At 53.8% G+C, this 25,585-nt stretch overlaps 11 protein-coding genes across 11 annotated transcripts; 3 read left to right on the forward strand and 8 right to left on the reverse strand.

The window, feature by feature from the left end:
- Positions 1 to 51: 51 nt before the first annotated feature.
- LTS14_002347 (uncharacterized protein) lies at positions 52 to 373 on the reverse strand (the record flags this gene model as incomplete). Its single annotated transcript, XM_064835053.1, has 3 exons — positions 52 to 120; positions 179 to 264; positions 331 to 373. 3 exons carry the CDS (start codon positions 371 to 373, stop codon positions 52 to 54), a joined length of 198 nt encoding a protein of 65 aa, XP_064696988.1.
- Positions 374 to 916: 543 nt separating this feature from the next.
- Positions 917 to 5,797, reverse strand: LTS14_002348 (uncharacterized protein; the record flags this gene model as incomplete). The annotated part of the gene is made up of 2 exons (XM_064835054.1): positions 917 to 1,162; positions 1,217 to 5,797. The coding sequence occupies 2 exons, from the start codon at positions 5,795 to 5,797 to the stop codon at positions 917 to 919; spliced, it is 4,827 nt and encodes a 1,608-aa protein (XP_064696989.1).
- A 1,117-nt stretch (positions 5,798 to 6,914) lies between these two features.
- LTS14_002349 (uncharacterized protein) lies at positions 6,915 to 8,090 on the reverse strand (the record flags this gene model as incomplete). The annotated part of the gene is made up of 1 exon (XM_064835055.1): positions 6,915 to 8,090. One exon carries the CDS (start codon positions 8,088 to 8,090, stop codon positions 6,915 to 6,917), a length of 1,176 nt encoding a protein of 391 aa, XP_064696990.1.
- A 295-nt stretch (positions 8,091 to 8,385) lies between these two features.
- LTS14_002350 (uncharacterized protein) lies at positions 8,386 to 9,720 on the reverse strand (the record flags this gene model as incomplete). Its single annotated transcript, XM_064835056.1, has 1 exon — positions 8,386 to 9,720. The coding sequence occupies one exon, from the start codon at positions 9,718 to 9,720 to the stop codon at positions 8,386 to 8,388; it is 1,335 nt and encodes a 444-aa protein (XP_064696991.1).
- Positions 9,721 to 9,887: 167 nt separating this feature from the next.
- On the forward strand, positions 9,888 to 13,822 carry VPS41 (Vacuolar protein sorting-associated protein 41; the record flags this gene model as incomplete). The annotated part of the gene is made up of 2 exons (XM_064835057.1): positions 9,888 to 13,518; positions 13,653 to 13,822. 2 exons carry the CDS (start codon positions 9,888 to 9,890, stop codon positions 13,820 to 13,822), a joined length of 3,801 nt encoding a protein of 1,266 aa, XP_064696992.1.
- Positions 13,823 to 14,050: 228 nt separating this feature from the next.
- On the reverse strand, positions 14,051 to 15,805 carry LTS14_002352 (uncharacterized protein; the record flags this gene model as incomplete). Its single annotated transcript, XM_064835058.1, has 4 exons — positions 14,051 to 14,238; positions 14,289 to 14,471; positions 14,533 to 15,651; positions 15,712 to 15,805. 4 exons carry the CDS (start codon positions 15,803 to 15,805, stop codon positions 14,051 to 14,053), a joined length of 1,584 nt encoding a protein of 527 aa, XP_064696993.1.
- A 1,248-nt stretch (positions 15,806 to 17,053) lies between these two features.
- On the reverse strand, positions 17,054 to 19,513 carry HRD1 (E3 ubiquitin-protein ligase hrd1; the record flags this gene model as incomplete). The annotated part of the gene is made up of 1 exon (XM_064835059.1): positions 17,054 to 19,513. One exon carries the CDS (start codon positions 19,511 to 19,513, stop codon positions 17,054 to 17,056), a length of 2,460 nt encoding a protein of 819 aa, XP_064696994.1.
- Positions 19,514 to 19,886: 373 nt separating this feature from the next.
- On the forward strand, positions 19,887 to 20,441 carry LTS14_002354 (uncharacterized protein; the record flags this gene model as incomplete). The annotated part of the gene is made up of 1 exon (XM_064835060.1): positions 19,887 to 20,441. One exon carries the CDS (start codon positions 19,887 to 19,889, stop codon positions 20,439 to 20,441), a length of 555 nt encoding a protein of 184 aa, XP_064696995.1.
- A 959-nt stretch (positions 20,442 to 21,400) lies between these two features.
- LTS14_002355 (uncharacterized protein) lies at positions 21,401 to 23,311 on the reverse strand (the record flags this gene model as incomplete). Its single annotated transcript, XM_064835061.1, has 2 exons — positions 21,401 to 22,282; positions 22,334 to 23,311. 2 exons carry the CDS (start codon positions 23,309 to 23,311, stop codon positions 21,401 to 21,403), a joined length of 1,860 nt encoding a protein of 619 aa, XP_064696996.1.
- A 515-nt stretch (positions 23,312 to 23,826) lies between these two features.
- On the forward strand, positions 23,827 to 24,447 carry RPS26A (40S ribosomal protein S26; the record flags this gene model as incomplete). Its single annotated transcript, XM_064835062.1, has 4 exons — positions 23,827 to 23,849; positions 23,915 to 24,042; positions 24,157 to 24,259; positions 24,315 to 24,447. The coding sequence occupies 4 exons, from the start codon at positions 23,827 to 23,829 to the stop codon at positions 24,445 to 24,447; spliced, it is 387 nt and encodes a 128-aa protein (XP_064696997.1).
- A 301-nt stretch (positions 24,448 to 24,748) lies between these two features.
- Positions 24,749 to 25,537, reverse strand: LTS14_002357 (uncharacterized protein; the record flags this gene model as incomplete). Its single annotated transcript, XM_064835063.1, has 3 exons — positions 24,749 to 25,261; positions 25,323 to 25,438; positions 25,504 to 25,537. The coding sequence occupies 3 exons, from the start codon at positions 25,535 to 25,537 to the stop codon at positions 24,749 to 24,751; spliced, it is 663 nt and encodes a 220-aa protein (XP_064696998.1).
- Positions 25,538 to 25,585: the final 48 nt, after the last annotated feature.

Genomic DNA, 25,585 nt, shown 5'->3' on the forward strand with positions numbered 1-25,585 from the left:
GTCGCCGACTTGGCCTGGTCTACGCCTTTTAACGTCCGTCGCATCGTGGGCTTAGTTGGACACCTTGTCCGGCACATGCTTGCCGGTGGCCTTCTCGAACATGCCGCGGGCTTTGTCGGTCTGCGTTCGCGTCAGTCAAGTGATTCAAGGGTGGGAGGACGGAACGATGTGGACGTACGATCTTCTCGTTCGTGCTGCGCATCTTGTTCGCGTCGACTGGGTGGCCAGAGGACTGGCCAATCTTCTTCTCAATGGCGTCGAGGCCTGTCTTTCGAGTCAGCTACTGCTTCCGGCGCAGAGATATTGCTTTCAACTGTGGATCGCTCATACCCTTATCGGCGTAATCTTGCTTTGGCTGGCCTGGTGCAGACATGATTGCTGTTGTTTATGTGAGGCTGAAAGTGGTGTTGATTGGGGTGGATTTCTAGCTTTTGCTTTGGAACGACAAGCAGTTAGGAGGAGGTACTTGCTGTTTACATACCTCTGAATCTACGCTAAAGCAGGGCCAGCTGACAACGAGAGTTCATACTGCGCCTGCGCCTAGTTGCCTCCACTGCCATCAGCCAAGACAGGAAAGAAGGCACGCAAGCACGCCCTTGGTGCTTGTTGACCCCACTTTCATCTTGGCTCTCGTCATTGTCACATGCCCACTCTTGCGTGCTTTCCAAACTCTGAACGTATCCAAGTGAGACGGGAGTGATCCACAGCGACTTCCACGTCGTCTGATGAGATAACATTAGCGCTCCCGTGTATTGCTGGTATCTATCGAACATTTAGATTCTCCAAGATTATATGGTGCTCCTAGGCAATACATCCATCGTAATCATACAACATCCAAACCATATATATCTATTCAACCCAACACCGGATGCTAACATCCAAAGCAATGCCTCACCACCGCTCGCAAGCCAGCATCCTATCCAGCCAGCTGCGGCACCCTAGGCGTCACCTCACTATCGTCTTTCAAAGGTGGCCGTCCGCTATCCACAGGACTCACGCCCCTCTCAGCAGCCTTCTTCGCATCGAAGACCGCCTTGGCTTGTTGTGCTGCGGTCAGAGAATCCATATACGTTCTGAATTTGACTATCTCGCGGAGCAAGTACTCGGACTTGCGTTGCCAGTTGGTCATTGCACGATTGTGATTTGCGTGGCGTGGAGAGTACTGTAGGCGTGTCAGTGAATGAAGAGCTGAAGGAAAGAAATTTGGGAAACTCACGGCTAGCTTGATGGCATGTTTCAACTCGTTATGACTCTCGAGATCCTTCTCCACATTCTCCACGTACGCAGTCAACTGAGCAAGCTGATCCACCTCCATAAGCTGGCTAGCCATCATGCTCTGGGATGGTGGCTGCCAGTCCATAATATGCGCCTTGTCAGCAGGCAACCTGTTCCTGGTACTGCCTCCAAATCCAGTGTCGAAGCTACCGCGCATCGAAGATTGAAAGCTAGGTCTTGAGCCGGGACCGCTAGCATTGGATCCAGAATGGAGATGGCCTCTATTTGCCATACTACCAGGCGGAGCGTTGGCTGGCGCAGTGGGAGGTGGACTCGCACCGCGGTCGAGAATGGCGGTATTGATGACCTGATCGCTCCAGCCGTACTCCACATTACTGACACTACCGCTCAGTGGCTCCTTGCTGAGACGTGCTGACCAGTAATTGGCGCTAGTCATAAACTCCTTGGCGATCTCTGGTGTACCGACTTGGAAGAGATGCACAGCACCAGATGGCAGACTCAACGCCCACACGTGCGGTCTAGCCTTACTATAACCGGGTTTAGGCAGAGTCGACGCGATTGTATGCCGTAGCACAAACGAGTCTAGTTGTTCAGCATTCTCCATCCAGTCTCCGCCACCCACCTTTGTCGCCGCAAGACTCGCAGCACGCCCACCATTCTGCTTTGCCTGGTTCCTGCGGCCCATAGAGTGGGACTTGGTGGAGGTGCCGAATGCGAAGATCGTCAGCTTGCCTTTACTGAGGACAGCAAAACAGTCTACCCAGCTTCGCTCTTTGGCTTTCTTGTCGACCGTTTCAAGGTGATGCTTGTGCTTGACAAGACCTTCCTTCGCCCACGGCGCACCCTCTAGCGCCAGTGCTTCATCCTCAAGCAGCCCACCCGGTATGACGACAGACTCACCATCACCGCCGCTCCCACCGCCTTCTTCGCGAATAATGGCATGTGACAGTGCATTCGCAAAGCCAATAGAGTGCTTATAGTCGGTGTTTGAAGGAGATAGATGGTGTCCAAGGCTCGTCATGGATGCAGAAGTGAATGTCTTCGAGAACGAGTTCTTGCTGATGCTACTGCTCTGTGCTGGTGACCACACACTGTTGCCATCGTCGAAGCTAGTCCTTGATGAGCCACCAGCCAGATTTGTCGGGTACAGCTTCGGTCTAGATCGATTATTACGGTTCTGCCATCCTTGCGTCAAAGTCCGGAAACCAGGCTTTGAGCGATATGAGGCATTGTCGGATGGTGCCTTGCTAACGACGGAACCTGATCGTTTCAGACCGCCCAAGTTCGCCACGGAGAGATTCCTGTCAGCTTGAGCCTGAGCTTGCTCGTGAGCGGATGTGCCCAGCAAAGGAAGTGGTTCGGAACGAATCGAAGCCCAGAAGGCCTTCAAGACCGACTCGACTTCCGACTCCCAGCCTCGCATATTCCCACTCCATTGCTGATTCACAAGCGCATTCATGGTGTTACCTCCAGCGAAATCGGGCATCCAGCCGTCTGACTCGACTCTGAACATGCCAGGCCGAATGGACATCCGCTTGCTGATGTTGCCTCGTGGATTCTCGGATGACGTGCGCTCAGGCTGTAGGCTATCTGGCGGAAAGGCAGGAGACACGGGACTGGCCATCGTAGGTGCAGATGCTGTCGAGTCGTTCCACGGCAGATTCGGCCTCATGGGTGTTTGACCTGGTCGGATGGTATCGTCGAAAGCGTTCGGTGCTGCGTCGGCTACGACACGTCTGATGGTTGGAAGGGTATTCTTGACATATGCAGTCTTCGACATCTTCTCTCCAATGTCTGCTAGGTGCAAGTCGGTGTTAAGCAGGATCAAGGAGTAGAAGATGGTATGCACGACATCCTGCGCCTTGAAACCGTGGTTGGGGTTGCACTCGCACCAGCGTTCAGAAAGCGCCGTGATCACTCGATCGACTTGTTGGGTCTCGCCCTTCAGCAGCAGACTACTGCAAAGCGTACGCAAGGCTGACAGGATGCTCGCGCCGGCGAAGTCGAAGAGTTGTATGTACGCCTGCAGTGTTTTCGTGCTCAGAGTGTTCCGCTCACCAAGCCATGCAGCTGCTTCTCCCTTCGCGACATCCTCTTCATTGCCTTGAAAGATCTTCCGAGCCCGTTCTCGGTACTCTGCATTGCCATCTGCTACCAAAGAGGGGCCACGAGTGTGGACTGTCTCGCCTGATTGTCGTGGTACTCCATCAACCTGAACCCTTGGTAATGGCAAGCTCGTGGCAGAATGGTAGACGCTTGGAGTGCAAGGTGACTGCACGCTGGACGATGCTGTGTGAAATGGTGCCTTGGGTAGGACAAGAGGGTCAACCTCAGACGCTTTCCGCGAGTCGTCCCGCGTTGGGAAGGAGGAGTTGCTGTCCTGTCTCTTCTCTTCCAGCTCGGTGGGCCTCAGGAACAGCCTTTCGGACTTCTTAGATCCTGGCCTCTCTGCCGCTGTCGAGGTAGGCGAGTGCGTGATGACCCAGCCGTCCTCATCAGGATCGACGATGACCCTGGACGCACTACTGAACTCGCGCATGCTCTCATCGGCAGTAGTGGGACTGCTCGGCTGGGAGGCAAGAATCTTGTCACCAGTACTAGCTCGACTGACAGGGCGATCATTCTCCTGGAGATTGGCTGCAGGAGGCGTCTCTACCACTGGTGATACTTCAGGGAAGTCAATGGGCGGCGCGAAATTGTTTCCAATAGTAGCTGTGGAGACCTCCCTGCTGGCATCGTGCGGAAACGTTTGTTGAGATGTGTCTGGTGCTTGTTGCGTTAGTGGTTGGTCGGCCTCGGTCTGCCGCTTCTTGACTTTGAGTTTCATGCGCGGACTGTCTCGGCCATCCTCTCCGCTTTGTTTCGGACGCGAGTCGCGTCGCAGCGGGTCGCGATAGCCAAGAGATGCATCTGGTGGGGGAGTGTAACCCGAGTGAAAGATATCGAGATCGCATGAGTCGGCAATTGAATCACCCGTGGCAGGTCGTTGTGCCTCGTGGCGTGTGATTTTAGGAGTGCCGTCATTGTGCAGGTACGGACCCATCACTTTGCGCAGGCTGCTCACCGACGGGCTTGGTTCTGCTGCTCTAACACTCATGTTATGGCCCAGAGAGGTCGGTAGTGGAGGCGGTGCGCTCAGCTCGCCGGTGGACTTCTTTCTTCGCCTGAAGAATGATGACGGCTTCTTGTTCAGCGCGGGAGGTGGATACGACGTTTGCGACTGCTCTCGCGACATCTTTCGTGTTTCCGGCCTGATTTGTGATGCGTTATCCGTTGATGCTTGTGAACGAGACCGATCCGGGTATTGTCCGATGGTTTCTTGCGAATCTGCGGAAAGACCTGATGCGCTGCGTGACCCTCCACCAAACACACGTTTAAAGAACCCTGGCCTTTCCCGCTGTGCCAAAGCACCGTCTGGCATGCTACTCTTGAAGCCAGGACTCGGAGCAGGAGCACCGTGTTCGTGAGGCAGTGGCATAGAAGGCATGCCGCGTAGACTGTTAGCCCGCACGAAGTCGTTCGCCTGATCGTGTACGTACTGAGGAATCGGCGGAGCGGGCATATTCGCGCTTCGCAGATCACTTTGTGTGTTAACCTTGCGAATGCTCTGCTTCACTCCTGCTTGTCCCACATACACTGGTCCTGTCCCGGTTGGATTCTGCTGCTTTCGTGGTCCGGCTGGAATGCCCGGCTCGGGCGCGGCGTTGTATGCAGCCTCGTACTTGCTATGTACCGAGGGCACCGGTCTCCCACGCCCGAGCACAGATGGATCATCCTCAGATAACTTTCCGTGGTACAACTGATCCACGCTCATCGATCTCCGGCGGCCAAAATTCATTCTGTTCGCCTCTGCGAAAGCTGCACCGTTGTAATCAGCATCGTCAATGTCGATGCTACTGCTCTTATCATGTGCCTGCCCTACAAAATGTCTCTGTGTATCGGTGCTCGTCTTCGGACCGGCATTGGGTCTTCTTATGTTGTGCGATCGTATGGTACCAAAGTTCGAGCTACTGTTGCTGCGTCTTCCATGAGATGAGAATTTGCTTGCCGGCGATTCCCCTATTCCAGAACTACCAGGGCCAGACGACATCGACGAAGAATAGGTATGACCGCGCGCACGCTGTAGGGGTCGGCTAGGAGCAAACGATGCCATCTCCGGCATTTGCGGCACACCAAACTTCTCACGCTCCATTTCGCGATCGCGCAGTTCGTCTCCGAGATCCAGGTCGGGGGAGGATAGGTTGCCAAGTGACAACAGCAAATTATCCACCACGCTGTCTCGTGTTGTGCTAGACCATGACAGCCCGTGCGAATGTCGATGAGTATCGCTGTGCTCGCGCTTGATCTGCTGCCTTCTTGTACTAACAGCGACGGGCTCCTTATCCTTGCCCTTGGCTGCGGCTTGGGCTGGCGCGCGACGCTTCGGTGGTGGTGTCGTGGGTGGACTGGCGAAAGTCTTGCTCACTGCATTGCGCGAGCTGGTTCGCGTGCCAACAGAGGGTGATATGTCGGGCGGCGACCGATATGCAGAAGAGCCTGCGACAGAGTTGCTACTGTCCATTCCAAGACGGCAGCTAGGGACTGTACTCTACAGCTGCACGCAGCAGATCGGGCGCAAAAAAGTAAGCTCCAATGCGCTGTGTCGTTGCCGAATGAGCGTGCGCCGAAAAGCGGTCCACTGCACGGCTCCCGATCGCAACTAGCCGCGGGTTCGCTGATTGCGTGTATGCATAGCAGACTTCACTGGGTCTCACTCCGGCCAGCAAGCGCGTGGAAGGGTGTGATGGGGCTTGGAGGACACCGTCGTGCGTATGATCGGAAGAGCGTGGGAAGATACGAGGGAGCTAGAAGCGATTCCGCGCGCGCAACGCGTCTGCCATGCTGTACTACTCATGTGCTATAAAGGGGGGCTTTGTGGCCTGGGAAAAATACCAGCTACAAAGGCAAGTGGGTGTGGGAGACTTTCTTAGCGTCCGAAGTGCAGATCAGGGTGCTGCTATATGTATCACTACCTACTTTTACTACTACACTGTCACAACTTGGAGGTTTCGGATGACACATATTGCTCTTCGCACATAACACACCTGCCGTGGAGATGTAATGTCGTAAGTTGAGATGCTGAATATTCGATCGCCTTCAGCATTCTTGACCTTACTGTGGCACTCATAATCCTAGGGAACGGTACAATTGAAACAAGGTTCAATAGCGCGAACCACCGTGAACTGCTTGGCAAGAAGCTGAATGATTCCCGGAGTTGCGACGACGATTAATAATTACAGCGCAGCAGCAACTTCACCGCAACAACAACCCGATCACCACACGTGCTTATCGAAACCTCCCTCCTGCAGTATGCACTTCAACATGTGCAGTAGTCTCGTTACACCCCTGAGACTTGCACGAAGCCAATGCAGGTACACGTCGCAATGCCTAGAGTGGCCGCATATACAGCCGACCAATCACAAAATCGCGATCTTGGTTCCCGTCCATTGGCAGAATGTGGAGTGAAGTGTTGTACACGTCTATGTGCAAGAGATCGGTGTAAGGCGGCAAGATCCAATATGTACAAACTCTCCCAACCATCATCCAATAGGTTATATGCTATCGTACATTCCTCCCTCTATGCCTCCACCACACTACCACCCATTCACTTCTCTCCACTGGGACCAGGAATCCAAGCATTAGGCCTGCGAATCACGATTAGCATCCAAATGCAAGCGAACCCAATCACGCATAGCCAACCTTCGGAATAGCATCGACATCATCGCCCGTCCACGCCCTTCGTCATCTTGCTGTCGCTTTAGCCACCAGCTGAGGTTGTCGCGTAGATATGGTTCGGGCCTGCCGAGAACATCTAAGCCCCGCTCCTCACATGCTCGTTCCAGCTCTGCTGTCGTCAAAGTAGACGTTCGCCCAGAGTGCAAAAGTAATCTGTCGTCGATAGCGAGGTATTGGAGGTGCTTTGTCAGACTCCGCGTCATGAGGAAGCGGAGCGGGTATAGCTGAACGCGATCCCATAGCCGACTATGCAATGTCAAGCTCGACGAGAGATGATGAAGCTGATCATCTCTCATCGCTTGCAGTAAGCCGTTGATATATGCTGTCTCGGTCATGGGCCACGTCTTGACCTCAGCATACTTGATTTGTGCCTGCTCTGGCTCAAAATTGCCCATCCTGAACGTGATGCGTCTCCGCTCCTCGGCCTTCTCCCTCATACCACCCACTTGCTTCGGTATACGACATGTCCCCGGCACAACACCAGGCATAAACGGCACAAGCAAGGGTAGCCATTCTCCGAACAGCAGAACAAGTACGCCAAATAGCGGCAGTTTACCAATGTCATGCGTATTTCTAGCCAACAGCTGCCACTCAGACCTGCTTATCCTGCCCTGAACTGCAGCCGCGGGCGCATCGTCCCCTGCTCCATCCTTGCTGATACGCTCCCGCAGTGCTCGGCCAGCTTTATTGTTGTACCATACTGCTTTTACACCTTCTTTATAGAATGTTCCGTATGCACTACCGATCTTAAACCAGTAATAGAAGAAATTGGGTATATCCTTCCGCTCGGACAACACTAGAGGAGGTGGCAGTGTGCTTCGCGGTGGATTGACCGGATTAGATTTTGCACCGGATCGGATCCATATCAAAGCTGAGTTGGCAGCGTAGCCCTTCTCATCTATGCGAACGACGGCTTGATCTTGCTTGGCTGGCCGCTGTTGGGTTGGTCGCGGTGGTGGTTGCGCATAATGTCGTATTATGCTGCGCCTTGGTATCGCTGCTAGTTGGGTGGATTCATATCTGCTTGTGAATACGCTCGAGCCAGTCTGCAAGCAGCTGCTCGGCCACCTTGCTGTCATCTCATTTGGATGATGATTGGAAGAACATCGTAAAGTCACCGAGAAGCGTCATGATTTATGATTTATGACGGAACCGTTCCGTCTCGCCAAACTCAAACGGTCAAACAGATCAGCATTGACCGACAGAACGTCGAAGCTGGTCCTCATTCGTGCTGTTGTGCTTGAAGGAGCAAGACAAGATCGAGCAGAGAGATCCAGACGTTCGCTAGCTTGGGTATCTTTCTTAACATCAAAAAAGGGTTGAGCAGGGTGCTAAGTCTTGCATTCCGTATGCATCATCGCCATGACTTTCACCTCATTGCTTCGTCAATTGCTTCTGTAGGTACTCATGCAACAAGGCTTCCGTCGTCTCAGGATCATTCTTCTCCTTGCTCTCCCGCCATAATCGCATGATCTCGAAGGCAACCTCAACGGAAATCAAGAAGATGATCAGCCATTCCAGCTCCGTACTATGCTTCTCCGACAACCTCTCTCGTAGCACAGCAGCAATCTCACTAGCATAGTCCATGCGCTCATTCAGGACCTTGATCCTGATCCCGACGTCTAGTGCACGGCCGACTTGCTCGTAGTAGTTTTCCAATCCTAATTCGTGAGGCGAGTCCCAGAAGAGATCGGGCAGGCTGTCTGTGAGCTCCGAGTAGAGATTCAGTTGTGCGCGGATGCTGAGGAGCTCACCTGTCTTCTTGAGTATGAAAGCACGGGAGAAGCGAAGCCGGCTCCCTGCTGATAAGGTGGTTGGTATGGATCGAGTAGTTGTGAAGTAATTGCTGAGCAGGTTCTCAAGCACGGCGAGCTTGGTACTACGAGCCAGCGCACTGCTGAATGCTATTTTCGCCAGGACAGTGTCTGTCTCGTGTCGCTGGTGGGCTGGGTCGTCTTCGGCTGCCATAGAGTTAGAAGTTTTCACATCAGCCATTGAGCCGCTGGCGTTTGTTCCAAGGATGATCGTGTCGCCAACGATCTTGGAGGAGTCGCGCGAGGGATCTTCGAGGTACTCCATGTCTTCCACTTCAAGCTTGTCAAGGTGGCCGTTTTCTGCTGCCTTTGGTAGCCATTGCTCAACCATCTTGTAGACCAGAGCTTCGGGCACGTTCCAAGCAACCACAGTGCCTGACGGAAAGACAAAGACATCACCAACACCTCTCTCGCTACGCGCACCCGTGGTGGAGTCTCTCTCAACGATGTTTTCAGTCTGCACATGTAGCACTTGCGGATATAGGCCAGTCTGCAAAGGGTCTCGATTGAAGCCTTGTTGTTTGAACACGTCACTCGCTACGGAGATGTTGTAGGTCTCAGCAGCGCAAAAGGCCGTCACATCCTTAGTCTCGAGATTTGGATTCACGTGAGCCCTTTTGCCATGGCCAAGGACTGCTCTCGAGCGTTGTGCTTCAATTAAAACGCGTTTGAGTGATGTGCTAGTCTCCGTACGAGCTGCCTTTCTCTTCGCCGGCTTTGCTGGCTTGTCGTCCTGGTGTCGTACAGCGCTGGCACTGATTGCACGTCTACTTGCAGGCTTAACATGCAGCCCGCCACCCTGTAGCAATCGTCGAGCTGGATGTGATGGCGTCGCCAATAGTGAGCTTCTCACAATCGACCTGAATGCTATCAAGGTTGCAGCTGTCGGAGTCATTGCAGGCCGACCTTTCTGTGATGTGTTTGTCTTTAATAAATGTAGATCTGGAGGCCGCAATATGCTCGGCCTACCGGCATGCCGCTTGATGTCACAGAACAAAGCTCGATCCACCACGAAGTAACCTCGTATTCGAACTTCTGACCACCAACACAAATGTCTGCAGCATGTCCACCCAGCCTGAGGCGACTGATGAACATGCATTGCAGCTTCCATCGCCCGCGGTAGCAGCGGCGCGCCAGGCTGCATCTCCGGGAGATGCGCCTGAGGAACGCAATGCTGAACAGGACGAGGAGGACGAAGACGAGGAGGAGGATGAAGAGCCCAAGCTGAAGTATGCGAAACTAACTGGGAGCCTCACCGGTGTGTATCGGAATGGCGACTCAACCAGTGCATTCGCCGTGGCTGGCGACAAGATGGTCATGGGCACTCACAACGGAAGTGTGCATGTACTGGGCCTGCCTGGACTGCAAGGCTTGAGGAGCTGGCGAGGACATAGTGCGACCATTACGAGCATATCTGTATCGCCTGTTCCGCCGCCACCTACCGTGATTCGCAGTGACAAAGGTGAGATCTCTATACTCTCGCCCGGAAGTCCAGCACCGTCGATTCGAGAGCAACCACGTTCTACAACCGGAGCTTCGGCTACTGCCCGCCAGCAGAAACAACAGCAGAGCCCTGCGCCGAGTGTACCGAACACACCTAACAATCAAATCTACGTGGCTACGTCCTCGTTGGACGGCCATGTCTGCATCTCCTCCCTGATCGACACCAAGGACGTTCAGTTGCGGAATTTCGCAAGGCCAGTCAACGCAGTATGCCTGAGCCCGGACTACAAGAACGATCGCACTTACCTGTCTGGGGGTTTGGCAGGTCAGCTGATTCTGACGGTGGGCGGCAAAGCTGGAGTAAGTGAAGATGCCAACACAAGCTCGACCGCAGCAGCAGCTTCAGGATGGCTCGGCACTCTCACAGGTGGCCTAGCGGGCGGTGGCCAAGGCAAAGACACATTGCTTCACTCTGGAGAAGGCCCTGTCGGCATGATCAAGTGGAGTACGAGCGGTAAGTGGGTGGTTTGGGTAAACGAGGAAGGTATCAAGATCATGAGAAGCCATCTTCGGCTAGGGAGCGAGAATTCGGAAGACGCCTGGAAGCGGATAGCGCATGCCGGTAAGCCGAATAAGAGGAGCTGGACCGGAATGGCTGCGGTGTGGAAGGCAAGATGCGAGTGGATCAACGAACAGAGGCTGCAAGAAGATTACATTGGCTCAGACACGTTAAGCACGGCAAACGGTCCTAGTAACGGTACGAGCACTGCCACATTGAAAAGAGAAAACAAGGTTGAGAAGCTCGTTGTTGGCTGGGGCGACACAGCCTGGCTGCTCCATGTCCACGAAGGCGGCAGATCTCACTCCGGCACTCGCCAGGTTGGAAGTGCAGACATCATCCATAAGTTGCAGTTCCGCGACTGCCTCATATCTGGTATCTCGCTCTATACTCCATCGCTGGTGGCAATTCTAGCATACCGTACCCGCGACGACGATGACAAGCCGATTGATAACAGTGATACTCCGAGCAAAGGTGGCCGTCAGCGCAACCGGCGAACAGGCCTAGCACCGCAGCTTCGGCTGGTAAATATTAAAGATGGAGAAGAGGTTGATCTGGACGAGCTTTCCATTTCGCGATTTGAGACGCTCAGTGCGCAGGATTACCATCTCTCTACCATATACATACCTCGACCGGTGCCAGAGAAATTGCTTCGCGAGTCAGGTAAAGGCGCATTGCAGGCTGTTTGGGAGGCCAGCGGTGGAGGTTACGCAGAACGGCTGTTCTCGTCGTCAGCGTCCGTCATGAGCGGGAGCAGTTCTGGCAAGGATGAAAAGTCTGCAGGTCTGCCTTCGGTATCAAGTCCAAAGAGTAGTATGCAAGGCGTTCTCGCAGCGCACACGACCAGTCGGGCTGTGGACGCTCACCCATTCATGGAAGCTCAGGGCTTAAAGCTTGTCATTCAGAGCCCGTACGACTGCGTGCTGGCTATCAAGCGCGACCAAGCTGATCAACTGGAGTGGCTGCTGGAGCATGAACGCTATGCTGAGGCTTGGCTACTAATTGACAAGCACCCGCAGATTGTGGACACAGCAGACCGACAGACCTGGACTAATGATTCAGAGCCAGCGTCACCTTCAGGAGCGGATCCAAGTACTTTGGCAGACTTCTTCGCCGATGGATCAGACACACAGTCGAGCGTCATTGGTGCGCCTGGCTATCACGCGACAAGTCAAAAGGAGAAGCGACGCATCGGCGACCGTTGGCTGCAGCAACTGATAGCTGCAGGAAATTGGTCGGAAGCAGGCCAAGTGGCTGGTAAAGTGCTCGGCACGAGCTCACGATGGGAGCACTGGGTCTGGACATTCGCGCAAGCCAGTAAATTCGACGAGATCACACCGTACATACCGTCAACACAACTCAAGCCACCTTTGCCAAGTCTAGTATACGAAGTCGTGCTCGGCCACTATATTCAGGCTGATCGGACCAGGCTGAGGCAGCTACTTGAAAGCTGGGATCCAAAGCTGTTCGATGTGAAGAGCATCATTACAGCAATCGAAAGCAAGCTACGATCTGGCGAGGTCACCGAGAAGACTTACGAGGATGGCGAGAAGGGACGTGACTGGCGCATACTAATGGAAGCACTTGCGAAGTTATATCTTGCTGAAGGTCGAAGCCGAGAAGCGCTAAGATGCTACATACGAACACAAAACGCAGATACTGCCATGGAACTCATCAGAGAAGGCGGCCTGCTTGAGGCCGTTGGCGAGGATATTCCGGGTCTACTTATGCTGCGGGTCAGTGCAGAGCAATTGCGTAGCTCGCCACCTTTGGAGCTTGAAGAAGCCAGTAGCGAAGCTGTACAACTGCTTCGTGAGGAAGCACATCGCGGCACCATCCCACCCGCAACAGTCATCAGGCAGCTGGAAAAGCAGGGCCCACCATTCCAGCTTTTCCTATACTTCTACCTAAAGGCTTTGTGGCAAGGTCGGCCAGATCAGGAGCAGGTAGCACCTCGTCGCAAATGGGATCCGCTGATCGAAGAAGGCCATGCACTTGTGAACGATCACGCTGACCTTGCACTTCGACTTTTCGCTGAGTACGATCGCGATCTGCTTATGACATTCCTACGCGCCAGCGAGATGTATAGTTACGAGCGCGCCGCTAGTATTTGCGAACAGAGGCACTACATTCCTGAGCTGGTCTATATCCTATCAAAGACAGGACAAGCCAAGCGTGCGCTTTCTCTGATCATCGGCGAACTAGGTGACGTCAAGCAAGCCATTTCCTTCGCCAAAGAGAACGGCGAGCTCTGGGACGATCTACTAGACTACTCCATGGGTCGACCGCGTTTCATACGTGGTCTCCTGGAAGAGGTCGGCACGGCTATCGATCCGGTCAAGATGATCCGCCGGATACCTGAAGGACTGGAGATCCCCGGCCTAAAAGACGGCATACAGTCAATGGTCAGAGAGTACGAGATTCAGTACTCAATCAGTGAAGGTGTCGCCAGAGTCTTGCGTGGTGAGGTCGCTGTGGGTATGGACACCCTACGAGCAGGCAGGAAAAAAGCTGTGAGGTTCGAAGTCGTGCACGGGCGGCATGGCGCTGAAGATGTTGATATTGCGGCGAAGGACGTGCCCACCAAGGTGCCGAATGGTGAGGTTCTACCCGTGGCGAAGCGCAATGTCATGATCAAACGGGTGAAGCCTGGGCATTGCGTCGGATGCGGTGATCCATTCAGCGAGGAAGGTGAGTGCACATGCCGTCTTTTTACCAGAGTAATTACTGTTCGCTAACCACGAATGCAACAGAGAAATTTCCACTCATCGGCTTCGCATGCGGCCATGTCTACCACTTATCATGTCTGCTTCGCGCGAATCCAGATACTGCCGATGAGAAGTCCATTGACAGGCTGATTGATCAGCTGGGCTATGACGATCGAGAGCAGAGCTACGGTACACGTAGTGTGGGTGCAAAAGTCGCACACGCGCACTTGATCAACAATGTCGTGAAAGGCGGCTGTCAACACTGCATCATACCCGATGGTGCATAGTGCTTGCATCGAGGAGGGGCATGTATAGTGTCTGTTTGTCCACATAAGCGAGGAGTCTGGCGTTCGTCTTACATCCATTGAGCTGCATAACACGCATGGTAGGCCGACAGGTGAAGGAAGTAGGAAGTCGAGATACCCTGTGCGTTTCAGGTAGCTATTTACACATGTGCAAAGCAGAGAGCATATTCGATCATCAACCATCACTCTTGACAAGGACCAAAAACTCGTTCATCGCTTCGCCTCATGCAATTCTAAAGTCACTTTCTTCCCCGGCAAACTCGTAAGCGTGAGGAACGAGGTGAGAGGGCCATCCTCAATCTCATTGACACCAGGCTTGATAGCATCGAAGCGCTGCAGCAGCCGCACGACAACGTACGAAGCTTCGGTAAGCGCGAATTGCTGCCCAATACAGATTCCTGTGATGCTGGTCAGTGTAGGTCGTTGTGCGGACGTTAGGACGACTTACGAGGACCACCATTGAATGGCAAGTACTCCCATCCAGGTCTCCTGCCTACAAACCTTTCTGGCCTGAACTCTTCGGCATCCTCGCCCCACAGATCCTTCCGTCGGTGCATTACATGAATGCTGTAGTTGACTTCTGTCTGTGGTGGGACGAAAATCGGGCTTTGGCCGTCTGGTCCTCCGCCGCCTAGAGAACGGACCTGTCAGTGTCGTAACCTTCAGTGAAAGTTGCAGGGTAGGACACTTACGTGGAAGGGTAGTCGCCTTGTTGCTGCGGCGGGCATTACCAGGCACCACTGTCCAGAGACGCAAAGTCTCATTGAGACAGTACTGGAGGTATTGACAGCCTTTCAGCGTTGCGAAGGTGATCTCAGCAGGGTCCTCATAAGTGCCGAAGGTCTCGATAATGTTCGAGCGCAACTTCTCGAAAACAGCAGGCTGGCGGAGCAGCATCTTGAACAACCAGGAGAGTAGCGAGGCCGTGGTATCTCTACCCGCAAGCAAAATATTGAGAAGCTGTCCTCGCAGCTCTTCCGGATCTTGAGTCTGCTTCGCGAGCTCATCAAGCAAAACATATTTCGCATGACCCTCCTCGCTCTTCTTCTCCGAGCTACCCTTGGACAAAGCAAGGTCGACGTAGTGTTTAAGGAACTCATTGATTATCTTATTGCTTTCCTTGAAGTCTTTGGGGTTATGCAACCAGTATAGATCCGCGAGTCGGAAGCGTTTAGCAAGATGCATTTGTGCGCTGTCGAAGTGTCGGCTGAAATCCAGTTCGTTCTTCTTGCCTCCGGAGGCGACCTTGCTTTCGGCGAGTTGGCTGCCCACGCTCTCGCCGAACAAGAACTCGGTGGCCGAGTCGATGGTCAGACGGAAGAAGAGCGTCTGGATGTCGGTCTCCGCTGTCCAGCCATCGCTTTGCACAGGCAGGACGGTCATCAGATCCTGTACATGCCGTTCCTCAAGTTCGAGATCCGAGACTTGCTCGCGCACGAAGTTTGGTCGCAGAAGTGCTCTCGAGTGCTCCCATGGCTTCCCGTCTTGCACGAAGATACCATCGCCGAGCGTCGCTTTCATGTTACCGCGTCTAGCAGGTCCAAGGTCGTAGTCCTGAAACTGAGTGGCAAGCAGTGCCTGAATATTCTTCGGGTCGGATGTGAAGATCAATTGCTGACCGATAAAGTGGTTCATGAAAGTTTCACACACGCGGCCCGTGAGCTTGTTCATGTCATTTTGTCTCTTGACCAAGAGGTCGGGAAACATTTGCTTCTTGTCTGCTGCTTGCATCTCTCCCACGCCTTTCAGACCCAGGAAACCGAGACCTGGATACATTGGTGGATCTTGACATCCTAGTTCTTTGGCCTTGGCTGAGATAGCATGTTAGCAGTCGTTTGACAGGATCGTGTTATTGTAGTGCGAGACCATACCAGCGTACTGCCGTTTCGTGACTATCGAGTTCACGATGGTGTATAGGATGAACGCGGCGGCGCCGCAGATGGGCAGGAGGATGGAGTAGTGCATCTCGACGATGTAGCTCTTTAATCTTGCTGATGACTGTAGTTAGAGAACACAGTGATCGAAGAGGTGAATTGCGGTCGTAAATGTATCAACCAGCCAGCTGAATAGTCGCCGGAACTATATCTCGGTTATGACCGGACACGGTGTCGTTTCAAACACTTGCCAGCCCTACAAGATGACAGCGGGTGAACGCAGTGCCGTGTGCTGCTTGCGCTCGCTTTCGTATCGGAGGATTCAGTATTTATCGGCAGCGATTCCTGTTCCCAGCACACAGATGGACTCCTGGCTGTCGTTTACTGGGATGATGATGGATCCTTCTGGTTAGTTAGGAGCTGCGCTATCTCGGTCTCGTACCCAGACCCCTCCTACGTACAAATCGCCATGTAGTTCGCCACTTCTTGTCCTGTTCATCCGCCCAGCACTCCTACAAAGCATGTTCTTCGGATAGGCCGAGGCAAGAGTGGGAAAGCACTTGCCGTTTGAGTTCCCGCCCCACGCGCGCGACATGGATGCTGACGCTGGAAGCATGGGCAAAGGCCGCTAGGGCTTGACGGAAGGATCATGATGACACAGAGATGGTGGAGGGGCAAACTGCACTGCCGCCGTGATTTGATGCTGCTCTTGTGATAAGGTGCTAGATATTCGACTCCAGACGGAGACTCGATATCTTGCACCGTGGACGAATTCGTGATGAAGTGCCTGCAAAGCTCAGCATGCATCTTACGCCGATTCATGGCCGGGAACGCTCCAGTCCAAGCTATGCAACTCGGTTATGATTGTTAGGCCTCCAGGGACGTAAGCAGAAGACTCCTTCAATGCCCCAGAAAGCTCATTGCTCCAGGCTGCCGTGCAGCACGAGCACGAGCCTACTGTAGTTCTATAGCTCGCGCTTAGATTCCGGATCAAGTAAATGGTAACTCCATCTCCGCGCGATATCAGTGGCTCTTGCGAGTAGATGGTAAAGTACCATCCGTCTTGCCAACATGATGGTAAGACATGCTGGATGGGAAGTCATATGAGGCGCGGAGGAGGGACGTCGACACTTGGTGGCATGCCGCCTCGATGCAGCTCAAAGGTCAGGTTGCTCGCTTCGTGCTGACTAGCCTCATCACAGACGGCGTCTACAATCTTTACTGTGTCCTCACTTGATCTGACGACAAGAAAAACGGTTATGATGCTAGGTAGAGTCCCGTGCTATGCATTTCAAGCTATCACAGTAATACTACACAAGCCGCTGGTATCAAAGTAGACCTACAACACCTCATCCTCTTCAGCATCCTCAACCTCCGCAGCTTTCCCCTTACCCTTATCACCCAGACCCTGCTGTTCTTGGGCCTGCGCACTCGACATAGCCTCACCACTGTTCTGATAATTCACCGAGCTGCCATCGAAACCCCAGCCACCATTTTTCGATGACCATGGCGCCGCTGGTCCTTGAGACTGCTGCGAGCTAGGTTCTGCCGACTGCGTTGACGGGCCTGGCGATGAAGGCCCTGCTTGAGGCGTCAATGATGCTGCGGCGGCTGCTGGAGTGAAGAGCGGCGAGCCTCGATCGTCTGTTGGCCCTTGGTCTGTGTGAGAGGGAACGGAAGATGTAGCTTGCGCGGCTACCGGGGTCGAGGACGATGCATGGGCATGCTGTGGAACAGTACCGTCCACATGCGGCTGGGAATTCGTCGTAGTCTGTATAGGCGGCTGCTGCTGCGTACTTTGAGCTGCTGGCATGACACCACGATTTCGTTGCAAAGGCATGATTGTCCAGCCTTCAGGCAACACCATACCCTGCGGCAAAGACTCGTGACCAGCTCCCATAGTCTGACTAGGGTTTCCATGGAGTGTTTCCTGCTGTGGCATTGCTGCAGCATAGTGCTGCGGGTATGCTGGTGCAGGCCCAGCGAACAACCCACTAGGCGCTGGAAAATGGAGAACTTGTCGTTGTGCGCCACCAGCCATGCCTACAGGTTGCTGCCCTGGAATATGTAATGTCCTCAGTCTCGCCAATTCAGCTTCCATTATTCTCAGCGTCGCTAGCTGTTGTTGCTCGACACCAAGATTATGCGCTTCTTGTATGATCCGCTGCTCAATCTGCAAAAATTGCACTTGTGTAGGCACCGCAGCTCTCGCACCACCATTGGCCAAAGCTGGCATACCCACCGCACCGGGCAGATATGGTACCTGCAGACCTAGGTGATTCGGACCTTGCTGTGCTGCATCGATACCTTGTGCGCCCGCTTGGCCAGGAGCCTGAGGGTTCCGCATCTGGTTGATGACCTGCTGGATCTGGTCACCCGGCCCGTTCAAGAAGCCAACACGAAGTGGTCCAAAGTTGAAGATTCGTGCCCGTCCAGCACGAGGACGTGCTCCGCCAGGTCCTCCATGTGGTGCACCTGCCGCTCCAGCTGCGCCGTTGCCTGGTACTGCACCTGGTTGGCCTGGAACTCCGGCTGCTGCCTCCGGTGCTTGTATCACTGGTCGACGACAGGTGGGACATACTTGTTGCCTTTCTAGCCAAGCCTTGAGACATCTCAGATGTAATATGTGACCGCAGGGTAGCTTCTTCGCCCTCAATCCTTCGTCTTTTCTTGCTTGTGGCTGAGCAGGAGCAGCTGGTTGGTCTCCCGCCTGAGCTGGCACCGGCTGTTCCCATGCCACCATGCTCTCTCTGCACACGATACATGCATCGCCTCTGATCTCTTCGGTGGTCGCGTCTGGATATCGCGTATTCATATCGCTAGTCGCCTTCCGATACGCCACGAAATCGCTGACTCGTTTGCTGAATGATGCAAACGTCATGTAGACATCGCGCATGATATGCATCGGCAAGCCATTGAAAGTGATGCTGACGGTGAAGAAGACAATGTAGATCACGAGCTTCACAAAGTCCGTGAGCACTTCCAGAAAGAATAGATATCGTCGCTTCTCTTCCCAGCCAGGAACATCCACTTCATTCTCGTCCACCTCAATTGGCTCTTCGTCAGGCGGCGATGCAGGCGCTGGCCGGCCATCTGCTATTTCCTGCTGTCGTGCTGCTGCTCGCTCTGCTCTTATCTCTTGCTTCCTTGTTTCCAAAGCCTCTAGCATCTGCTTCGCCTCGATCTGAGCTTGCATGAGACTCAGCAAGTATCTCGAGAAGGTGAAGATACTGAACACAGCCAGCACCGCGAATTCGAAAGTGAAGATGACCATCATGCCCGGTCGCGGATCGGCCATGACGCTCTCGACACAATAATTCAGCATGCCCACATCGAACGCGACACTCAATACCAGACTCGTCGCAAGCCGTATGTGGAACCATTTCTTGCTCGTCCCCTGCGGTATCGGTTGTCCCTGCTCCAGAATATCCACCCTGCCCTCTCCAATCCATCCCCATACCTTGCCCGCCAACAACAGCACAAACATACATAATAGCCAACCTCCGACATCCTCGCGGAAGCTTGGCATAGCCAGCAGGGTATCGAGGACGGCATACCATGCCTTCTCGCTCAGCTGCTCGATCTCGATTGGTCGTAGAGGGCCGTAGAGTGCTCGTTGTAAGGCGTAGATGAAGCTGCAGGTCAGGACGAGGAGGAGGTTGGTGAGGATAAGGAGGCAGGCATTGGATTGCGAGAGGTAGACGGTTGCGCTGTAGAAGTTTGGTCGTTGGTGGAAGGCTTTGAGCAGACATCCTGCTGCTGCGGCCGTGGAGGCGCCGGCGTAGTACGCGAGGCGCATTGTGGTGTTGTATCGATCACGTTATTGGTGTATGTGTTGTGACATGGTCTCCAGAGCCATCAGTGAAGAGGTCTGTATCGTGTTTGCTCGTAAATCATGGAGAGTCGCGTCTGACAGCTGTCTCCACGCACACGCTCATGCTCATGTCATCCATCAAAGGACAGCTTGTCGGAGGTCATGTTATGCCGATCCGTGTTTTGCCCAATCTGGCAGGCACATGTCTCAGATGCGGCAAGCACGGGCATGAGCTTCGAACTTTACGTCATGACTTGCATGTGACAGTGAGGATGCATGGTCTTGTTGCACTCTTCATACTTCAAGTCTATTGTTAGTATCGCGCACACAAGCGAGGTAGACCCAGTATAGTGCTACAATGTCTACTCCGCCCTTCCACCGGTTGCTGGCCTTCTACAGCAATCGCAGCGACAACCCAGATACTCAAACCATCCGCCTCGGCGACTCGCTCCGAGGCAATCTAGCTCTCGGTCTTGACTTCCCATTCGCTTTGGCTATAGCAGTAGGTCGTCATATCTGGCTTCGCAATACCGGCATCTTCTCCCTCAGCATACATGTCCCCTCCGTCACCACCACCAAGACATTACTTGACGGTATACCCATAGACGAAAAGAAAGACTACACCCGATCCGAGATTGTCCATGCAGCTAAGCAGAATGGGACAGTCGGCCAGCTAGATGCTTTTGGTGTCTGGGCCCTAGCCAGCGATGTCGAGACGGGGCTATTGAAGGGCTCGGATGTGGTCTCCTTCCAACGAGGCACACTATTACAGGAGATTGAGCGGAGGAGGAAAACGAGGAATCAGGTCTTGCCTGTGTGGCGAGGAGGGCCGATCAGTGTTGCTGGTCACTCGTGGGCCGTCAATGCAGTGTTTGGGGTGCAGGTGTATCGAACAGACCTGAGGGATGACTAAGCCCCATTGATCACATGCCAAGGTCCCCGAAACCAGGATGATTGAGCCACCAGGTTGAAGGCGGAGGTATATGAGGTCAGCACCTCAGGCCCAGCTCAACGATATGAGGGGCGAAAGGATCACGTTGTTAGCCGGGTATGATGAGACTGGCGTGAACTGACCATGAAACCGAGCTGTATACTACTGCTCTGCCTTCTCCTGAAACCCGAAGTCGTGTCTACCACTGAAGGAAAATTCAAAGCGACAAGCTTCACCACAGGAGGGCCAGGTTTGAGCAGAGTCCCCGGCCTGATGTAGGCCGAGCACTCATGATGGCACATGTGCCGGGCCTGAGCATTGCAAGATCCCAAGAGTCAAGATCAGGAGGCCCAAGAACGAGAGTCAAATAATGGCCTGAGCTCGGTCTATTGGAGCCGTCATGAGCCGAGCATTATCACCTCGCCCCGGTAGAAATGTTCTTACTTCTGCCAAACAGTTGGAGCTCCAATTGTCTTTGGAAACAGATCGCGATAGCTAGGGACTGCTCCATCTAACACATAACTTTGTTGCAGCCATCGGATCTCTACCAAGCGCTGGTAGAGAATAATGTAGCGACAAGTGGCGGGTGGGGAGTGAGTCAGAGGAGGTGGAGATCAATTAGATAGGCAGCATCACATACTCGTACCGCTCAGATGTGCCTTTCAAGCTGATGTACATACCGGACCGGGGTTTCACACCATGCAAGTCAAGCAATCTTTTCGATGCTATTCCTGTTCCAAAGACCCACTCCTCGTCGTGACTAGGACTGCTGTTTGGCCATCATTGTGCATGTACTACACTGGTTGGCAGATCGGGTCTGTAGTTGGTAGAATCGGGGAGACTAAACACTACATATGGTATCACTAAAGCACTACACGAGCTGAGGGTCCTCAATAGACAGAAGAATAGCGTATCCTCCTCTCCTTTCCTGGATCTGTCGATTACCTGCTTGACGCGCGGCCAATCGCGAAGGTAATCACGACCACAATCCCTAGCGCGACAAGAGCACCGGGTATAAGCATCTCGTTCGGCACACCCTGGATAATCTGCTCTTGAGCCTTGGGCTGAGCAGCGACCGCTTTCTTCTCCTTCCGCCGCTCGCTCACATGCGGCATCTCCTCTTCCTCCGCCTCATCCTCGCGCTCCTCTTCGTACTGCTTACGGCGCCTGACATGGCTTTCTGGTGGGGTAGGTGGAGGCGCGAGCGCCGGTTGCGGGTCGACGGTGATGGACATGGCCGGCTTCTCCGGGTCGTGGACGAAGAGGTCGACTTTGTCCTTTTGTGCTTGTCGGGCCAAGGCGATGGCTTCGAGGAGATCGGCGTCGGTGGTGAGGGAGACGGTATCGCCTTCGTTGTCTAGGTACGCGAGTGCGAAGCCGGTGTGGCTCCGTTTGCCGTCTTCGAAGGTAGGAATGCCACCGATTGTGTCGGCTTCGCTGCCTAACTTGTCGCCAACGGAAGATACCAGCTCTGCTAGCCCGGCTGATGCCACGATTTGTAGACGATGCACGCGACCGCCTGGAGCCTTGAATTTGAATGTGAACGGGAGGTCCTCCGCCGCGCCAGCGAAAGTTGATTGCTCATCCATTTCCTGTGCACCGTTGTGCGAAGCAGAATCTCCTGGCATGACGCTATCGAGCCGGTCCATTCCTGGTCGATGGCCATGCTCAGGGGACATCATCAACGAGCGGGGGTCAGCGGACTGTTGCATGTGGCTACTGCCTTCGCCGGACATTTGAGACTCGGTGTCGCCATGGTCCATGCTCATCCAGAATTTATTCCAGGCTGGACCTTCGTTGTCGCCTGTTGACATGCTGTTGATCTGCGGGTGCATTAGCTTCATGTCAGATTGTCATCAACACAAGTAGCTTACCTGGTCAAGTGTAGCATAAGTGAGCTTCAGCACATCTACCATGCCAACAATCTCGTCATTCTCCTTGTTCATGACGGGCAAGTTGAGGTAGTGGCCGTCGTGCATTTTGCGTAGAGCCTGCTGAATGCTCATGTCCAGAGGCGCAAAGTCAGGATGAGGTGTCATCACACGGATCACACTGCACGTAGCAGGATCCAGTCCAGCGGCAATAACACGTAGGACCACATCCTTTGAGGTGAAGATACCTGTGATTTGTCCTTGGTCTTGGACCAGAACAGCTGTCGTGTGATTCTCCTTCATCATCTGCGCTGCCTCCTTGACGCTCGTCCGTACAGAGACAGTCGTCGGAGGCAGACCATTGAGCACAGACTCGAGAGTTGGACCCGACATCCTCAACCTCACAGCCTCCACATACTGGATGATTTGCTGCGGCTGACTCGAGCCAAGTTCGGCCTGGACACCTTCCAATGCATCATACAACTTCTTCGACGAGCTATAGGCGCGCTCCAGCTTCTCCATAGCATCATAGAAGCACTTCGTTATGTCCAGAATACCAGAAATATCATGATTCTCATCCATGACGGGTAAATGCCTAAACCCTTTCCTCACCATCAAATCCAAAGCATCAGTAGCGCTCGTGTCCGTCTTGGCACAGAGAGGATTCTTAGTCATTATCTCGGCGATGGTAACACTGTTGGCCTTGAGACCTGCTCCAACGACACGGAAAGCCAAGTCCTTTGCGGTGAAAATACCAGCGATCCTGTCATCGTCGTCTGTTACGAGTACGCAGTCTTCTCGTTTCGCGGCCATCAACTGTGCTGCTTCTGTCACGGTCGTGTTGGGCTTGATCTGGAGAGCTTGGTTCGGACGGAGTGCAAGAACCGTGCCTGGTGGTGCCTTTCGGGTCTGGCGAGCACGAGCAGCTTGTCCTCGCTTCTTGTTCAGGTCTTTTTCGATCTTGCTCCGGATAGCCTGCATGGTATCAGTATCACTCTGTGTCTCATGCCAGTGTGCTCCATTCTACCTCATCTCTTTTCGACTGCTTGGCCCGGCTGGCACTGTATGAGCCCGCATCACTAACAGTCGACTCCAGTTTTGGCCTCGGGACTGGTATGTTTGACGGGCTGTCGACGGTGGGTTGTGTTCGTCCAGTCTTTGGGGTACCTCTGAAAGTGCCGGCGGAAGACATCTTGGCAATGATCCGTCTGGGAAACCCTCGTTGCAGTCAAGGAGATCTGAAGCTCGCGAAAGTAAACAGAGGGTCCGCGAACCGGAACAGCTAGCGCGAACCTTGCCGACAACCGAGCGACAGCCACGGAATTACGTCCGTGATTTCCTTGCCAAGAACTCGAGCACTAGCGAATTTGTGTGAGCAGCGACGCCAACACAAGCACGACCCACGAAAGCATCGCCTCCTCACCCGCGAAACGACAAATCGAGCTCCCTCAGCAAGTCAGAAGTACTTGCTGAATCCGATCTCAACAACCGCAATCATGGTCAAGAAGAGGGCGAACAAGTACGGATACACCAAGAGCAGGAAATACACATGAGTGGGGACACCAGGACTAATAGATGATATAGTGGTCGCAACAAGAACGGCCGTGGCCACGTGAAGCCCATTCGATGCTCCAACTGCTCGCGCTGCACACCCAAGGACAAGGCGATCAAGAGATTCACAATCAGGAACATGGTTGAGTCGGCTGCTATCCGTAGGTCTTTCCATCCAGCATGAACGGAGAGGGCAGAAGAGAACAGGACATTTGGATGTTAGGAGGCAGGAATTGAAGGATTGAGGGATAGATCGCTAACATGGCCTCGTGCAGGTGATATCTCCGATGCCTCGGTCTTCGCCGAATACGCTGTGCCCAAGATGTACTTGAAGCTGCAGTACTGCGTCTCTTGCGCCATCCACGGCAAGATCGTTCGGTATGTCAATATCCGCCACGCCCGATAGCGATCCCGTATACTAATGATCTCGCAGTGTCCGTTCCCGTGAAGGTCGCCGCAACCGTGCCCCACCACCAAGGGTGAGGTACAACAAGGACGGCAAGAAGGTCAACCCGGTCCAGGCCAACGCCCGCACACCCGCTGCTGGTGCCGTCGCCGCCGCCTAGACGCTTCCATAAAGCGGATTCCTTTACGGGTGCCATGGAAGGGCGAACTGCTTGTTGTGGAAGCAAGGCTTTGGTCGGAACGGCTGTCGAGAAGCAGCATCATTACCTGGCCTATGGCTGCAAGACAATGGAGCACGACTGCGATGCTGCATACAGCGGCAGATAGCATATCAAACTGTTCAAGATCCCATACGGACTGCCAAAGGGGAGGTGATTCTTCTAACTGTAGCACATTCTCGTAACGAATCGGACGGATCCTGAGACTGTGTCGTAGCGGGCAATGCTGGTCATTGAAACAAGGCTAATCAGTCCGCTTCTTAGGATCGGGTTCTGTTTCATTTGCCGTTGATGCTGCTGCAGCATTCCCACCCCCACCGTCATCCCAGTCCTCTTCATTCTCATCCCAGTTGTCCAGCTCCTCCGTCACATTCGTCGCCTTACTAGTAGCACCTGCCTCAGCCTGCCCATTGGCTTCGACAGAGACTGTCCCAGACTCCTGCCCGCTCACATTCCCAAGCTCCACATCCCTCTCCACATCCTCCTCATCGTCTGCCGGCTCGTCGCCAGGCACGATATCATAGTGCTTGTTCTTCCGTTTTCGCTCAAGCATGCGTTTGTGATACCAGCTGCATAGTGTCAAGGCTAGGGCTGAGCCTACCACATTGGCGAGGATGTCGAAGGGATCGAATTCTCGACCGTTGGGTAAGAGAGCTTGCACGATCTCCGAGCTTATGGAGAAGGCCCCCGTGCAGACCAGGAGGGTGACGTGTATGGCGCGACGTCGGGGTATCTCGAGGATCCAGTAGAAGGTGAGCTGCAGCACATGTTAGTGGGTTGCCTAGGGGTTGGCTGTCGCAAGGGATGTGTAGGCTCACGGTAATGAGGAAGAAGGTGAAGAAGTGAAGACCTTTGTCGCTCTGGCCATACTGGGGTATCTTTGGGTTGCTGAGTCCGAGGTAGGCGGCTCCTAGGAGTAATATCACGAAGGCCGCTAGGGTGGTTGGTTAGCTTTTGGGTGAAGCTGGAGTCGCATTGCTTGTATGTATTCACACGTACCCGCGAAGGGTTTGCGAATGTGTACTGATGGCATTGTCGCAAACACTGTATCTACTGTGAGACTATTCCAGTCATGCGACAT

The sequence above is a fragment of the Recurvomyces mirabilis genome, assembly GCF_035927965.1.
Source record: "Recurvomyces mirabilis strain CCFEE 5264 chromosome Unknown scaffold_5, whole genome shotgun sequence".
Classification (NCBI taxonomy): Eukaryota; Fungi; Ascomycota; class Dothideomycetes; order Mycosphaerellales; family Teratosphaeriaceae; genus Recurvomyces; species Recurvomyces mirabilis.